The 19,159-nt window shown below is 36.1% G+C and overlaps 1 protein-coding gene across 2 annotated transcripts in view; it reads left to right on the top strand.

The window, feature by feature from the left end:
• The window catches only part of SerT (Serotonin transporter), a 369,951-nt gene that overhangs the window by 320,139 nt on the left and 30,653 nt on the right, over nt 1-19,159 (top strand). For both annotated transcript variants that reach the window (XR_011334757.1, XM_069838824.1), the window contains exon 11: nt 15,809-16,009. Coding sequence is in view for 1 of the 2 variants with exons in the window: in XM_069838824.1 (XP_069694925.1) it covers nt 15,809-16,009 (201 nt within the window). In the remaining variant the exon portion in view is untranslated. The remainder of the gene's footprint in view (nt 1-15,808; nt 16,010-19,159) is intronic.

Consider the following 19,159-nt stretch of genomic DNA (forward strand, 5'->3'; position numbering starts at 1 on the left):
ACATAATGCTATAATGTTATTACAGTAACTTGTGAATAAATCGAGAACAGGTAAGATTAAAGTAGCTTCTTATGGACAGAAAATTTGATAGGCTATTTTGTACATTCGTTTTCTGTATTTCTTAAAATAATATTTGCTGTATGTACACTCATTTTAATCTCAGAGAATTAACAAACAACGAGAGTGTATTGATTTAGTATTCAGTAATAGTACGTTAGCTTAGCAATCCATTATTTTATAATTCAAATTTTAACTATGCTCAATTGAATCGTGTTAAAAATATATATGCAATAAATGCAATGCAAAAAAAAATTGGGTAATGAGCGAAGCAGATTATCTTGCGCTGTTGTAAAAGTTGTTCCCTGGATCAAACGTCCTGTTTTAATTATGTAATTACTTTATATTTATTTCTAACAGGTGCAGCGGAGCGAACGGGTACGGCTAGTGTATCAATATATTCTTTGATATTGTCATATCTGCCATTCCCGATATCTTGTGTATCTCTGCAATCTGATTTATATTTTGAAATATTATGAAGTGTATTAAATATATTTCCATTCTTTGTTTAATGAAGATAAGAAATCAACGTGTTGTTTTGCTGATGAAGGATGATGAATTTATGTATTTATTTGTTTTTCTGTCTCTTCCGTTGTAGCTGATTGCACTTCTCAGAAATTTCATCTCTGGAATCTGAAAGTTTGCTTTTCTTTCTTCACTGAAGATAAAAAATTCATAATGTTTGTCACAAAACCAATCCAGGGCATGTGTTTCCAGGAAACAAGCAATCACGAATATTTCTGGAATTGTGTCATCAGCTATTCCATAATAATTATGACGATGATTGCATAAATTTAAATTTTACAAAAATAACAAGGCCTACATGTTCGTCAAAGAATTAGGACATTGTTTGTAACACGTTTTTGAATAACATTAATAAATCTACGAACGATCGTAAACTTTTAGGGTACTAAAATACATTCTCATCCCTAATTGAATAAGTTATGAATTTCACTGAAAAGCTTTGAGTTACTAATTTTATTAAAATATACATTTAAAAAATTTAAAAGACGCTCATTCTCTCATGTTCTCTTGTACAATTGCTAGACAACTGGGTTTCGTATGGAACTTACAAGATATACATCCTTAACATTTTAACACTTATTTAATCCCCCCTTTTCAGTGCCAGCGTTACCATGCGATCCTAGTGGACCGGGTTCACATTGCTTTAATGGAATCAACAGTAAGACGGAATATTTTTAGTGTTCTGATTATATGAGTTACATTTTCGTTACTTTAATACAGCAAATGTATTTTGTAAACTATAACATTTAATGCGATTTTATGTAACTCACTGAATAGTCCAGAAATTCACAGGAAACTGAGAATATTGCATTTGAAAATTCGTAACAGAATAAATTGTTACGAGAACTTCTCTGGAAAGATTATAATAGTCAGTTTAGCCTTGTAGAACAACTTTCAGCAACTGATCCAACGGGTAGATTCTCCTTTCCTTGTCCTCCCTGATGTAATAATAATAACAATAATAATAATAATAATAATAATTTTATTTAATTATTTACTCTGGTGGAGTTAAGGCCATCAGGCTTTCTCTTCCACACTACCAGAAATGCAATACAACTACAAGAAAAATTATACATAAATGCAATTAATCTAATGTAATAACGAGTGACAGAATGAATGACATAAAAACAACTTAACATACAAGTATAAATTGAAAATAATAATGTTAGTCTAACACATTAAATGATGCAAAAAAGGTAAAAACATATATAACACATATGGCCAGTTTGTCCAAGTAATGTTTAATTTTGCTTAACGAATGTTAAATTAACAGTCTGTTTATTTTTAACGCTTTGTTAATGTATTTTCCATTTGTTCAACATAATTTTGTTTAAGATAACCAACACTTAAATATAACGTCTGTTAGCACTATTTTAACTACTCAACAGCAGTTGGTAATGATTCTACACATGTAAGACAATTTTTGATTGGCTAAAATTAACCTTTAAATTCTATATTATAGAGTGAGTCATGAAACTTGCATAAAATGACAACCTGTTATAGTAGGCCACGCTCCATAAACAAACAGTTGACAAATGAAAGTTGTAGGTGACGTGCTGAATAATAATTACAAAGTAAGGTTATATTTCCTCATTGCTATTATGGATACGAAATACGAAAGAAATAAAATAACACTGATGTATTTAAACAGTCCAAAGTATTTTTTAAATGTTATATTACCAGTCATATGCTAAACATCCCCTACAGAGAGACACAAAATATTAATTTCGCAACTTCTGTTCGAACAGCTGTGGAGACATCGGCCATATTTACCTAATTGTTAAACGAGTTAACTGCCCGAAATCCTACATTTAAAATTAACAAACTGTTAACAATCTGTTAAACCAAACTGGTGTTGAAAACATAAAATTTTATCAATTAACAAACTGTTTAGAGTTCAACAGTCGTTAAATTTTCTAACAATACTTGGAAAAACCGGCCAATACAGACACAAAATAACAGTGACAATGAGCATCATTATTATTAACCAAGGGACAAAAAGCTGTTCTAGTATCTTGGCACAATGATAAGAGAAAGGGTTAATCTAACAAAAAGAAATTATTGCCAAAATACTAAAGATAAAAACTTTGGCATAATCTAGAAACTTCTCAAAACGGATTTCGTGAGATAAAACAAACGTTTACAGTTTACTTTAATAATATTAGTAGTAGTAGTAATAATAATAATAATAATAATAATAATAATAATAATAATAATAATACATTTAATGACACCTTCAACTGTAAAGTTAATTCAATATCGAAATTCAACGTGGGTGAGAAATGACCGACTAAGTTTGTCTGGATCCTTCTATCAGGGATAGGAATTTCTACGCGCCGTGAATGTAACACAGGGATCTGTAGTTCCACTTCCCACCATAGGATGCTAAGGATTTTATTGCAGTCGCTTTCGCCCGGGTGTGAACTCGCGAATCTCAAATCCAAAGGCTAACATTAGAATACCGAAGATGACGTGAAATAATAGTTTTGCTCCGCTGTTGATGAAGCTGAATCTCGCGGACCGCTAGTGGTGCGCGGGTCATAGTTTGAGAAACGCTGTACTAGGACGTTTTTAAAATTCGTGGTTTATATATGACTGAAATGAATAACTCGCACTACTCAAACTAATTGGATGAAGGCATGTTCATGAAGGAAAGAACGCTGGCGTGCAAAATATGGGGTCACATTTACGATAGAATAGGATCGTTGAAATTCGCACAATCTTGCCGCTTCTTGGTCTCCGTGGTAGCAAATCAACCCACTCCTAAACTCCCAAGGGAGCAGAACAATGGCTATGATAATGGCGGACAGAATAAACTAGGCCATTGCTGGGATAAGAGACTACGGGAGAGAAATAGCTCTGATTGAATAATTCCACCGTTCCTTCCCTCTATCTCATTGTTGAGAAAACTCCTCGCTGTTCTTCACCCCTTTATCACTAGTACATGAATCTTCCATGAGAGTGCATCACTCGCTGGCAGGTCAGACACCTTGACTTCCTTTAACCGCGCTAAAAGGATTCCAATGTTATTCTGAGATCAGACCGAGTCAATTGATTCAGCAATCAGATTGCGGCCAATCAATTTGCCCTGACGGCGAGGCGCGGATGTCCGCAAAAGCCAGTCTTTTGTTTGGTTAATTCTGTTTACAAAACCAACAGAGAGACGAAAGCTTTTTGCTATCCCTCGCTCACTCGTGTTTCCGTTAAACTTGGGTTTATTGCTTGGTTACGTTAGAGTGCCGAGCGTGTTACGGTTGAAGACGGTAGGTGGGAGGGGGGGGGGAAGTCCGCCTGTTTCATTTGAGTGCTGTACACGCCGGCCGTCGTGACGCTGGGCGCCTTTTAATTAGAGGCAAGAATGCATCCCTCTGGTTTCAGCGCACTTCCAAATTAAAAACTTCAATCTTCTTTAATTGGAAATATTTAAAATCACTCTACGAGCTGAAGAAAAACACTCCGACATTTTCGGCATGCTTCAGTTGTGGCACAACTCTTTCATTCTTAACCTTTTGCATTGAAAAGTATACTTAAAATCTCAGTTCCAGCTTCAAGAACGTGAAGATGTTTCGAAATGTCATATAATTGTCTGTTTCTGTTCATGGTAAAATTTATCTTCCGTGGACTGTTGAAACTAAAATACGTAATTTCTAAAGTCTTATTAATAACTAAAATTAATGACGATCTGGACTTAATCTGGACATGGACACGGAAATTCCGACTTAAACTAAACCCAGAAAAATCACAGTCAATCATTGTGGGCCATTCACGTTTGTTAAGCACTATTACCATACCAAATTTGTCCCCGATTAAAATATAACGCACCGAAATTCCGTTCAGTGAATCAATAAAGAATCTAGGTATTTATATGGATAAAAGTTTAAATTGGAACATTCAAGTTGCAGAAACCTGCAAAAAAAAGTATTCCCCTTAATCCACTCGTTTAGGCGATTGAAGAATTTTCTATCCTTTTCCATGAAAAAAATGTTAGTGCAAACACTCGTGATGCCCCACTTCGATTACTGTGATATTCTGCTTACTGATCTAAGCGTTACTTCGGCGCAGAGACTGCAACGTGTTCATAATATGTGCGTCCGTTTCGTCTGCAATATTCGCCGGGCTGATCACGTAACACCATCCCTCGAAATGTTGTCCTGGCTCCGTCTAGAAGATCGTAGGAAAATCCACTGTCTTTCCCTTTTCTTTCACATATTGCATTTCTCCACTCCTGTCTATCTTGCGTCTCGTTTTCAAAATTTATCCACCCATCATAACCTAGACACACGATCTCAACACTCCTCAATATTATCCATTCCCTCCCACCGAACATCCTCATATTCATCTTCTTTCACTGTGGCTGTTCCTCGGCTTTGGAATTCCCTACCGAGTAATGTCAGGGACTGTCAGACATCAAACCAATTTAAGAATAGACTAACGAAATATTTTTCTAACAATTCTTGTTAACAATAACAGCTCTTTCAGGTTTCTCAATGTTTAATGGTTATATATATATATATCACAGATAAATATCTAAATTATTTCATTATTATTATTATTATTATTATTATTACCAATGTTTATTATTGTCACGCTAACATTACTTATCCAACTTTCATTATTTACTTTCATGTTGTTTTATGGTCTAGATATTAATGTAATAACTATGTAAGCAATTGTATTCAATTAGAATTAGAGTCTGGCTTGGCGGAAGAGAAGGCCTACTGGCCTTAGCTCTGTCAGGTTAAATAAATAAATAAATTATTATCATTATTATTAATTAGCAGCAATTGGGCCCAATTTTCTCTGTGGTGTTTATCGCGACAATTCTGCAATCCAGCAGGATCAAGTGTTGTCCTGCAAACACATACTGATGTCATGTTTCAGAGACAATGGAGTGTGCAGTAAATTTCCTGGTACCCGGATGATAATCAGGAGTAGTTGTAGAATTTTATAAATTCCAGATAGATGCGACAGTTCGAAACATTTTGCATTTCTTGGCGTAGATTACACCGGAACGATGAAATCTTCTGATCATTTGGCTCAGAAAAGTTGTAACGAACTCTTCACAGCCTTGACTTCTTCAAACTCAACATGTTAAAAAATATGACGATGGTTATGATTATGACTTATTGACATAATTATGTTGGGATAGTGTCGAAGATTAGGGAATATACAAAATAACTGTGAATCCGAACATCGTCTTTGAACACTCAGGATTCATTTGATCTAGTCGAAAGTTGTTGTTTTCTAATGCCAGGCGTTTCACAATAAAGTCATTTGACCTCTTGCACTCCAATATTTTTCAAAGATATTATCATGGCCAGCCACTGAAGCACAGATTTTGAGGTGTCCCGAATACATTTCTTGGTTTGAGTTGCACAATGGGCAGTTAGGGGACTGATATATTCCAATTCTATGCAGGTGTTTGGCCAAACAATCATGGCCTGTTGCCAATCTAAATGCAGCTACAGACGATTTTCGTGGTAAATCGGGAATTAACTGTGGATTATGATGCAGAGAGTTCCATTTTTTCCCTTGGGATTGTGTTATCAAATTTTGTTTGTTGAAGTCTAAGTATGTAGATTTAATAAATCTCTTCACAGAGTAATACGTAGATTTAGTAACAAGTCTGTAAGTAGCAGTGTAGTAGTAGTAGTCGAAAGTTCAAATAATAACATATAAGTTATATTATTAGCCTATACCTGTATTCTGTTTGGGGTGAAAATGAGTGGTCATCATCTGCTAGTGGGGCCTGTGTCACAAAAAATGTTGATAGAAAAGGCGAGAAACATTTGATCTGTAAAAAAGGTACAAGGTAAGCAGATTTTTCATCCTACCGGCCTTCTGTGCCCGAGGTTGCGGGTTCGATCCCGGCCCACGTCGGTGGCATTTAAGTGTACTTAAATGTGACAGACTCATGTCAGTACATTTACTAACATGTAAAAGAACTCCTGCGGGACAAAATACCGACACACCGGCGATGCTGATATAACTTCGACAGTTGCGAACGTCGCTAAATAAAACATGATTTACAAATTTTTATCCTACCCGTATCTACAGCTTAGCCTAGCGACTGACATTTCGAAATATCATTTATGAAAGAGTAAACAGAATACAGTCTTCTTCAAAACTGTTGTCGTAACTGTTGTCGTGTTACTTCCACGACTCGGTTTGAAATTTGCCAAGAAATGCTTCAACACTGTAGCAATGCTGTATCTTGTAAACAGTTCTTACAGTCTAGTGCAGCGTTTCTCAAACTATGGTCCGCGGACCACCTGTGGTCCTCGAGGTCTGCCTTTGTGATCCTTCAAAAAAGACAGAAGAAAAAATAAAATTCAAACGAATTGCGTATCACACTATAGCTTAAAATCTCAGAGTTTGGAAATGACACATGGCAATCGAATTTCACTTTTTCTCCCGGTACTGCATTTTATGAAATGTATTACCTTACCCATCTATAGACTTCCCATTCTACTCTCAACAGCAAAAACGGGAGTTAAAGCACTATATACGTCGTGTTTCTCGACATCTTTTCCCTGCACATCTGGCGCCGCGCCTGTAACCCAGCCAGGGACCACCCGAATTCATAACAGAGGACCAAAGTACTGAACCTTCATTCAATTTTAAAATATAAGTATACTGGCATTAAAATATGCTACGAAAATAATAAATTTTCTTTCGAAGGGAACAAGAGTAAGGTGGTCCGCAGAACTCTTATGCCTTATGTCGGCGTGTCTCAGGTGACAGAACTTTTGCCTGCTGATCCGAAGATACTCTCGGTCGTGGGTTCAGTTCCAGATTGGGCTCATTACCTGGTTGTTATTGTTTTTTTTTTCTTTTTGAAGTTTCACTCAAATGTAAGGCGAATATTAGGTAATCAAATGGCTAATCCTCGGCCTCATCTCGCTAACACTAATTTCATCGGCCCTAAATAGACTAATAGTTGATAGACCGTCGTTGAATAACCAACTAAAAATAATATAAAAACTGTTAATGTTTTACAAGCAAATTGTATGAATTTAGGATCCACGGCTTCTTGCCTCAGAGATTTATTGCATGTACAATAAGTTTGAACGAAAGAACACAACACAAAGTCTACACCACACTCTTTGGCGTGGAAATAGCAGGACTGCACGTGTGTCGGGTTGCTTGTCGGCAACTCAGCTGCATTTAATACAAATGGTATTGGGTTTTATGACGTGCCAGGCACGGAGCATTGATCGGCTACAAGCCATTGGAAGCTGCCGCCAAACATATGCAGCTGGCGCATTATCTCGTACTCCGTGCGTTTGGAGCGGGGGAGGGAAGCGCTCATAAGCGTAACAAGCTGAACGACATTTTTAATCCAGCATCAATAACCCATGCTGGAAATTCTTATCTTTGGACGAAGTGCTCAGTGTTGCCGGGTTGAGGGATTTATCCCTCGGCGTAGGGATTTTTTGGTCGAAAAGGGATTGAGGGATTTTTTTGACGGAATGACACAAAATGTAGGGATTTTCACACCTTTCCAATTTTTCCATTTTTTTAAATATTTTTCAAAATATTTTTATTTTTCAGATATAAAATGAGTTTCTTAATTTTTATTAAAATCACATAAAAGCGATTTAACACTGAAAACTCTATTAAATGCTTAATATATGGTTTGTCAACAATGGGTTGTTATAACATATAATTTTAATTCAAAGAGTTGAGTGATTCAGATAGAAACGACCAATGAGATTTATGTTTTTCTTTTATAATTTTACTGCTTGTTGGCTGCCATTTATCATTGTCGTTTATATTCAAATCGATTCAGTACTTCAGTAGGAGAGATGGGAAAAGTTGTTATTTTCTCGTAACAGTTCCAACTGTTCCAGTTCCATGAAAATACTAGGTTCCAAATAACAGTTCCAAAATAACACAGTACCACCATATATTTTATAGCCTACGCCGATATATATATATATATATATATATATATTTAATGTGGAAACTGTACCAAAATAAAACACACCAGGAATGAACGAAACTCCTCCAGAGTCAAGTCCCTAAATTCAGTTCTGTCATTCTGTGAAGCGTGTGACACAATTTATTTTTGTTAAAACCCTTTAGTCAAAGTAGTTTATGCAAACATTTGGGTAAAAAAGGCAATAGTATAAGTCGAGGGCCATGAGAAAGTCCAGAAGTCATACTGACAGTATTGACACCACGAAACCAGTTACGTTATACACGTATTAATGCAAGACGCCAGTTCAGGATAAAAAGTTGGTATTTATTTTGTTCCTGAAAATTGTTAAAAGTAGCCAGATCTAGTGACAAAGTCGGTAAATTGATAACACTGCAGCAACGGTTGTCATAATGTAGTTCCATACACGGCAGACTTGATGCTAGCTTCGCTTCACCTTTGAAAGCGAAGGTATCATCAAGTCGGCCGTGTTCCATAACATCGAGTATATTGTAACAGGTAACAGCAAGTATTTTGTATAACAGGTACAGTACTACTAGTATGCAATGTAACAGTGATGGTTTGGAACAGGCCGTTACGTTATTTTATAGTCATGACTCATAATGTAGTTCCATAACATCGAGTATTTTTTGTAACAGGAGTATTTAGTGTAACAGTGGAAGAGCCACGTACTACTAGTACGTAATGTAACAGTGGTATTTAGGAACATGTACGGACGCTAAATGGTCACATACTTGTGATGCAGTACGATGTCATAATGAGTCGAGATGTGAATTCCTGGAAATGAAATCTTTTCTAATGCTAAATTGAATTCGTAGATCAGGTTTGTTCGAAGCAGGAAATGTAATGTCATTTTAAATTATTTGTAAATTGGTCACGAAATCGAAATGGATCCCAGTGGTAAATAAAACCTAACCTATTCTTCCTCTTCTGCTCAGCTGAAGGTCACAGTAGTGTTCAATTTCTCCAAAAATGCGTAAATAAAAGCTATAATAATTTTGGCCGTGCTAAAATTCATATTAATAATGTATCGTCATGAAGAATAATAATCTCATTGTAATGAAATATGAAAATTTACCGTTGTACTTTTTTTTAAACAAAAGAACTTCAATAATACAGTCATGTTTCAACAGATTTTAGTTTAATTTCAAGAATTGGCAATGAAACTAAAACTGTAAAATATTTGGAAATAAAACATAACCTATATATTTTCATCTCTCTTGATAAAATTCACAATGTAGTTCCTATAATACAGGCATTATGTTATTTGATAGAATCCTATACTTAATTAACATCAGTTCCAAGATAGTGTGTACATTTTTTAAAGGCTATCTTCGTATCTTTACTATTTATCTTTTACTTTAGTTTCCAACATTTATTTCAATACGACGAAAGGATTCCTAATTCTGCTTTCAAACAGTGGCGCCAACTTATATGGGCTCGTGGAATCCGAGCCCACCCAATAACTTATCGTGAAATTTATTTAACTTAAGGCTCGTCAAATGTTTGAGCCGTAAGCAACGGTTTGAGCCCACCTACTGTTTTTCAAAAGTTGGCGTCACTGCTTTCAATAGTGCCAAACATGTTCCGTTCTGTGGAACAGGCGTTGTCATAATGTAGTTCCAAAGTGAAACGAGTATTTGTAACCGCAAGTATTTCGTACTAGGTCAGAGCAACACTGTTATTTTGGAACATAGTGTTCCAAGGTGCTGTTACTTTTGGAACAGTTCCAAACAAGGAACGGTTCCAAAATAACTGTTACGTTATTTTTTCCCCACCTCTATTCAGTAGACAGTAGATTGTTGCGAACGTGAGTACGTTAGGGATAGAGTAGACTGTAGTTTTAGTTCTTGTGTTAACAGCCGGGAAAAATGTAAGTAGGCTATTGTACATTATGACCATAGTTTTAAGTCGATATTTTTTAAGTGTCTGTTTATTTTTATTTATTTTTTTTTTATTTTAGTACGTTATTTTACGACGCTTTATCAACATCTGGGTTATTTAGCGTCTGAATGAAATGAAGGTGATAATGCCGGTGAAATGAGTCCGGGGTCCAACACCCAGCATTTGCTCATATTGGGTTGAGGGAAAATTCCGGAAAAAACCTCAACCAGGTAACTTGCCCCGACAGGGAATCGAACCCGGGCCACCTGGTTTCGCGGCCAGACGCGCTGACCGTTACTCCACAGGTGTGGACGTGTCTGTTTATTTTCTTATTTTTAAATTACTGATATTTTTAAGCGTGTGTTTATTTTATTTGTGCAATGAGAGATCCTCAAGAAGGACCGTCCACGCCGAAAAAAAAAGTGAAATCAGGAAAGAGTTATCTAAAAGTGAGAAATCTTGGCGGAAACAATCATTCGTTGAATCGTGGTTGGAGGATCCTCACTTTGAAGGTTGGTTGGCTAAATCTAATGATCCCTATAAAGTAAAATGTTTGTGTTGCAAAAAGGAACTATCGGCCGGTAAGAGTGAATTACAAAGACACAGCTCCACGCCCATTGTCTTGTTCTAATTTATTATTTTAATTCGATTTTAAAATGTGTATCTTGGAGTTTAGACCATATCACCCCAAGAGTGATTTCTTCTAAATTTAAGGGATTTTTCAACCCATCTGAGGGACTTTCTTTCGTAAAAATCTGGCAACACTGGAAGTGCTTGTTGGTCATGTGACTTCGCGCTTCGTGTGAGTGGACCTCACGATAAAGCCGTCTGACAGGTCTTGACATTCAAATCATCTAGGCTGCAAGGTTCACTCTTGTTTTGATTCAGATATTACAGGTAAATTATTTCAATCAGTCAATAATGTACAGAACAACCCATTATAGACCTGTATTAAAACATATTCATGAACTTCACCTTCACTTACATCCGACTTTTAGCACGTCTAGCCGCGAAACCAGGTGGCCCGGGTTCGATTCCCGGTCGGGGCAAGTTACCTGGTTGAGGTTTTTTCCGGGGTTTTCCCTCAACCCAATATGAGCAAATGCTGGGTAACTTTCGGTGGTGGACCCCGGAATCATTTCACCGGCATTATCACCTTCATCTCATTCAGACGCTAAATAGCCTAAGCTGTTGATAAAGCGTCGTAAAATAACCTACTAAAATAAAAATACATCCGACTTTAGTGGGTAGCAAACGCAGAATTTGTGTTCAGTCACAACTTAACTTACACTTTAGTCGTAACATAGTCTACATTCACAATGAAAATTAAACATAACGTAAGCGTTAAATATAAACGTTACGGTAAAATCAAGAACTCATACCATCATTCACGATGAAAACAAAACATAACAGCAAACATACTTGGTAACCATGGAAACATAACAACGACGCAATTTCCTCATATTCTGTCGTATACTTCAGCGCTCCACGACTGTGTTCTGTTTGCAAATCACGTAAGCATAAGCATGAAAGTTTGGAGTTTGCAAACTTTCATGTTAACGTCTTACGGTAATGTTTATGTCAATGCTTATGTGAATCATTGTGAATGATCCCATTTGGTAGCCTGGGTGCAAACTTCTGTGTTTATGTTACGGTTATGTTTAATTTTCATTGTGAATGGGCCTAACAGTCACGAAGCTCAATACGTAGGGAATATGCATCCATATATAGTTGCTAACCACTAGGATCGCTACTATCGCCTCATCACATACAATGTGAAACAGTATCGGCACAGTCTATTGTTCCTAGTAGCCTCATCAACTCAAGCTTCGTGACTGTGACTGTAGTAGGCCTAAGTAAGATTCAAGATATGTGAAGACCGACCGTACACGTCACTTAGCGCCATAATTTGCCTGGCCAACAAGTAATGAGATAAAGTTAAATTTAAGGGCTGAAATGGATTTAGAAGATGGCAATTTCCAAGAGATTATGGGTTCTCTGTCATATCATTTGCTTCTTTATTCTCAAGTTATGCCTATGTAATCATAACCTCAGTCTTATCTCCAGCTTCGATTCCCGCTTGGGCTGATTACCTGGTTGGGTTTTTTCCCCGAGGTTTTCCCAACCGTAAGGCGAATGTCAGGTAATCTATGGCGAATCCTCGGCCTCATCTCGCCAAATAACATCTCACCAATCCTATCGGCGGTAAATCACCGAGTAGTTGATACAGCGTCGTTAAATAACCAAGTAAAAAGATAAAAATAAAATCCACACAAGTATTAGGTTTTATTTAAAAGAAATAGGACTCAATTGAGGGGAGAGGAATTGGTGACGATGTAAAGAAGACAATGTGCATATTCTGTGCCATTTTTCTGCTTTATTTCTAGAATACACAAATACATTACAAAATATCGGAAATTGACTTTTCCTCGATTTTGTAAAAAGCACTTCCCAATCTTTTATCGTGATATACTATTTCAACGCTACTGCACGGACATCATTTTATTTTTACTAACATTTCTAATATTAACCTGGCTATACCTTTCTAGTAACGATTGAAACAGGAAACGCTGTTTGCTACCCCCTTCCACGACTGGAGTTCGATGATACTGGCGTAAAATACAAATCACTTTACTAGGTATAAGAGGGAAGAGAAGTAGTTCATCCATTTACGTAAACTAGGAAATATCGCAATTTTGAGTTTGATAATTTTCATTAGGTTTTTGTTTAATCAAAATACAGTACAGTATTAACACTTAGTGTTTTTACTCACGAATTGAGCTGTCCATTCGGACGTAGACTATTCATTATGCAGTGTATATTGTACTGTTATAGCACATTAGCGTACAATATAGAGAATGAAGTGAAATTGAAAAATAAGCATAATATGGATATTTAAACACATTTTTGAAAATGGTGGCCGTTCACTTCGATACAGGCTTCAGTTCTTTTGTGCATATTATCGCACTATAGACTATTGTACCTAATTTGAATTACCAGTTTCGTCCTTCGTACGAGTAACTCATGTTGAAATAATTCTGTACCTACTGTATAAAAGAGTACCTTACGTACTGTAAATTCAATCTTCACTTCTGCCCGATCCGAAAAGATAAAATTACTCAGACATGCTATCTACTGTCCGTCCAAGTGGTTTTGTCGCAGGGTCGTAGAAAGGGGGGGGGTAATCACGTGACAGTTAATTACTTAACGAGGCCATTTTATTTAAGTTATTTTAAACATTTGTATAATATTACGTAGACGTCCAATTCCTAACAGAAATTAATGTTTTCAGAAAAGAGCTAAGACAGCCCAGCTACTAGACTTTACAGAGGGGCGAACAGAAGCAGATGGGGGAAACCGGGATGCGACGTAGGCAAACGGACGACAGTACCTGTGTGAAAATATGATTCAATATTGAAAGCTCTTTCATCACTGGAAAACGCAAACATATTTCTGGAACGTACTATACTCACTAACTCAGTACTGCTTACGCGCCCTCGGCTCTGTGTCGTGAACGGTTGGAAGTTTACTAGTAGAAGGGGTGGGAGTGAAGTACATTCCAAAACTCAGGTACAATAAAAATTGAAGTACAAAATAAAATTATGTCCCTGTACTACTGCTACTGCTAGGTCCTAGTACTGCTACTTTGTTGCTACTACTGCTACTACTACTACTAGTACTACTACTAATACTACTAGTACTACTACTACTACTAGTACTACTACTGCTACTAGTACTACTACTACTACTAGTACTACTACTGCTACTAGTACTACTACTGCTACTAGTACTACTGCTACTAGTACTACTACTACTACTAGTACTACTACTGCTACTAGTACTACTACTGCTACTAGTACTACTACTACTACTAGTACTACTACTGCTACTAGTACTACTACTACTAGTACTACTACTAATATTACTACTACTAGTACTACTACTACTACTAGTACTACTACTGCTACTAGTACTACTACTACTAGTACTACTACTAATATTACTACTACTAGTACTACTACTACTACTAGTACTACTACTGCTACTAGTACTACTACTACTAGTACTACTACTAATATTACTACTACTAGTACTACTACTAGGACTACTACTACTAGTACTACTACTAATATTACTACTACTAGTACTACTACTACTACTACAAGTACTAGTACCACTAGTACTACTACTACTACTAGTAGTACTAGTACCACTAGTACTACTACTACTAGTACTACTACTGCTACTAGTAGTACTAGTACCACTAGTACTACTACTACTAGTACTACTACTAATATTACTACTACTAGTACTACTACTACTACTACTACAAGTACTAGTACCACTAGTACTACTACTACTACTAGTAGTACTAGTACCACTAGTACTACTACTACTAGTACTACTACTAATATTACTACTACTAGTACTACTACTACTACTACTACTACTACAAGTACTAGTACCACTAGTACTACTACTACTACTAGTAGTACTAGTACCACTAGTACTACTACTACTAGTACTACTACTACTACTAGTAGTACTAGTACCACTAGTACTACTACTACTAGTACTACTACTGCTACTAGTACTACTACTACTAGTACTACTACTAATATTACTACTACTAGGACTACTACTACTAGTACTACTACTAATATTACTACTACTAGTACTACTACTACTACTACTACAAGTACTAGTACCACTAGTACTACTACTACTACTAGTAGTACTAGTACCACTAGTACTACTACTACTAGTACTACTACTAATATTACTACTACTAGTACTACTACTACTACTACTACTACAAGTACTAGTACCACTAGTACTACTACTACTACTAGTAGTACTAGTACCACTAGTACTACTACTACTAGTACTACTACTACTACTAGTAGTACTAGTACCACTAGTACTACTACTACTAGTACTACTACTGCTACTAGTACTACTACTACTAGTACTACTACTAATATTACTACTACTAGGACTACTACTACTAGTACTACTACTAATATTACTACTACTAGTACTACTACTACTACTACTACAAGTACTAGTACCACTAGTACTACTACTACTACTAGTAGTACTAGTACCACTAGTACTACTACTACTAGTACTACTAGTACTACTACTAATAGTACTACTACTAGTACTACTACTACTATACTAGTACCACTAGTACTACTACTACTAGTACTACTAGTACTACTACTACTACTACTAGTACTACTACTAATACTACTAGTACTACTACTAATACTACTAGTACTACTACTAATACTACTAGTACTACTACTACTACTACTACTACTACAACTACAAAAGTTCGAGCCCACGTATTAAATAAAGTTGTGTAGATAAATGATGGAGTTGAGCTTTTTGCAGGGCGGCGTGTACCTGGTGAATCTGCTGAACGTGTACGGGCCCGGCATCTCCATCCTCTTCGTGGTGTTCGTGGAGGCGGTGGGCGTGTGCTGGTTCTACGGCGTCAACCGCTTCTCTCGCGACATCGAAAAGATGATTGGCCACCGGCCGGGAATCTTCTGGCGGGTCACCTGGACCATCATCTCCCCGATCTTCCTCCTGGTAAGCTGTTATCATTATTATTAATATTATTATTATTATTATTATTATTATTATTATTATTATTATTATTAGTATTAATATTATTATTTTCATTTTATATGACTCCTCTTCTCTTTATGAAATGACGTTGCTAAGTGCAGGCACACTGGAAACAGATTATCAGTGTGCACAGCTGCAGGTTGGGACGGTGAAGGCTAATTCACACGGGATAGTTTACAGGAGTCAAGTGCTTGGAGCAAGTCGACTTTCCTTCAACTTTCCCCCCTGTGATATAATCGAGACAGTCAAGTTGTGACTTGGCGGTCAAGCAGAATTTGAGTTGACGACCCGTCAACTTTTGTTTCCACTTTCCCGTCACGTGACCAACTTGAGTCCACCACTTCTCTCGTGTGAATGCGAACTTGTAGCAACTTGGCAAGTAGAAAGTTTGTACTTTTAGGCCTATTGTCGAAGTAAATTAATAATAATTAATAATGAGCGTCCCTAAGTGGAATTCAAACGATATCATAAAGTTTTTGGAAGTGTATGAGAAGTACGAAATTTTATGGAATATACGTGACAAAGAATACCTCAGTAAAAACAAGCGGGAATTATTATTCCAGAAACTAGTCGGTGAACTCATGGAAAAAGGTTTCGAAAACATATTCAATTCAATTTATTTGGCCATTAGACATACAGTTTTAGGCTTCGTCAGAATACATTGAAAAACATATAAATAGCCTACATTTTAAAAAACACTAATAAAAGGAACAGTGACGTAGAAGTGGTTCGAAAAAAGTTAAAAACCCTTAAAACAGGACTCATTCTGAGATGCTTCCTGTATTCTGCAGGATCTTCTTCAGCTAATTCTTTCAACAAGATATTAGATGCACCTTGCATAATTCTTCTACGAATCCATTTCTTAACCCATGTTCTCTTTTCCTTTTTTTTCAAGAATATTTTGTAATTCATACAATAACAAGGCGCCAATTAGCTGCACACATGCTCGAATATGTGCTGGTGGCAGTTTCACCAAACTAAAAATGCCAGTTCACTATTGATTTTTATTAACTATAACAGAATCCAAACACCACTGCGAATACAACATTCAGCGCGCGCTTTTTTTCAAGCATGGTTTCAAGTTTAATGTCTCCGTGTGATCACAAATATAACATCAAGTTTAGAGGCTTCAAGCACTTGACTCCTGTAAACTATCCCCGTGTGACTCGGGTTTAAATTTCTGATTAGTATAGTGAAGTATTTTGATAGCCGAGTTACGCCCTCTGTGTGTTTTGTTTAATGCTAATGCTAGGCTGATTGAAGCTGTCGACCTCTATGACAAATTTAATGGTACTAATAAAGAACTCTCCCCCCTACCCAATCAATTGAGGGTTGTGTGTGAGGGAATAAGGTAGTGACGAGCCAGGGTTAAAGGAACCCCAAGCGTTTGGATGTCAACTTGCTGATAGAAGAGTTCGGAGTGAATACTGGAGCTCGAATGGGTAAATATCTGAAATCAGAGCAGACAAACGATATTTCATATAGAAACACTGAAACACCAAACCACAATAAAAATGTATAAGTAATTCCCAAGAAGACTCAAAATAGATCTTCCTCTTCAAATTCAGTTGCTGTTACTCGGTCACTTTTCTATAAAACTTGTGTAATATAATGCTCTTAGGTAATATTTAGTTTGAAAAAGTCGAAAATAAACATTTTAAGACATTTATATAAAAGTACAGTAAATAATTAATTTATTAGCATTTTTTCATATTTCTATGATTTGTATGAAAATGTGACTTCTTGGAAGAAATTGAAGATTATTTTCTAATTCAGCGCAAAAAATTCCTACAGAACCGCATGTGAGAAGCAGAACAACAGAAAAAAGTTTTTTTTTGCACGATCGTGTTTTTTTTTTTGTTGTATTTAGATCTATAGCTATTGTTGTTAGACCTTGAAAGTTAGAATTCCCACACAGAAACTTGTTGCTAGGGAAACCATTCTTTATAACATGAAACTATACTGAAATAGACCCATTACAGTGCACTTACTGTTACTTCGATTTTACACCATCGATATGATGACGTGGAACACCAAGTTCACTTGTTTTCCACTTTACATTTGACTTTTGTAAGTACCGGATTCTGCACTTTGCTTTATGTTACCTAGCTTCTGATTTGAGGAGGTCAAGACGAAGTGAAAATATTTTTCAGCTGTTTTAAATTCGGGAGACATAGTAACCGGCTTTAGTACAAACCAATAATATGTACCTTCTTGAAAGTGTATGCATGTATATAGCATATGTATTCAAAGTGGCTTAAAAGTCACTTCACTCCCTTAAAAAAGAATGTGCGTGTATTAATATTATAAAAAAACGTACCGTCAACGGGAGTAACATTGGCCCATTAAGGGTAACTTTGGCCCAATAGAGATTACATAATTTTAATTGTTATATCTCTCACAAAATACTGGCAAGAGCTGCCATCTATACAGTACAGTTGAAGCTATTAAGATATACCATACTTTGAGGGAGATATAAAAATTCAAATATGTAATCTCTATTGGGCCAAAGTTACCCTTAATGGGCCAGTGTTACCCCCGTTGACGGTACCTTATGTAATTTGGCGCCTATAATTTAGGAATGGCGTTTAATGTTGGTATCATAGTAGAATTTTACGGGTAAGTAACAAACAGAAGAGAAGCAGTTACGTTGGTATCGTATATAATCAAAGTTTTGCAGGTTGGTTATGAAACAAAAGACAAACATTTAGGTTGGTATCGTATTAATCAAAGTTTTGTAGGTTGGGTATGAAATAAAAGACAAACATTTAGGTTGGTATCGTATATAATCAAAGTTTTGCAGGTTGGTTATGAAATAAAAGACAAACATTTAGGTTGGTATCGTATATAATCAAAGTTTTGCAGGTTGGTTATGAAACAAAAGACAAACATTTAGGTTGCTATCGTATATAATCAAAGTTTTGCAGGTTGGTTATGAAATAAAAGACAAACATTTAGGTTGGTATCGTATATAATCAAAGTTTTGCAGGTTGGTTATGAAATAAAAGACAAACATTTAGGTTGGTATCATATATAATCAAAGTTTTGTAGGTTGGTTATGAAATAAAAGACAAACATTTAGGTTGGTATCGTATATAATCAAAGTTTTGC

This window comes from Periplaneta americana, chromosome 11, assembly GCF_040183065.1.
Source record: "Periplaneta americana isolate PAMFEO1 chromosome 11, P.americana_PAMFEO1_priV1, whole genome shotgun sequence".
Lineage (NCBI taxonomy): Eukaryota > Metazoa > Arthropoda > Insecta > Blattodea > Blattidae > Periplaneta > Periplaneta americana.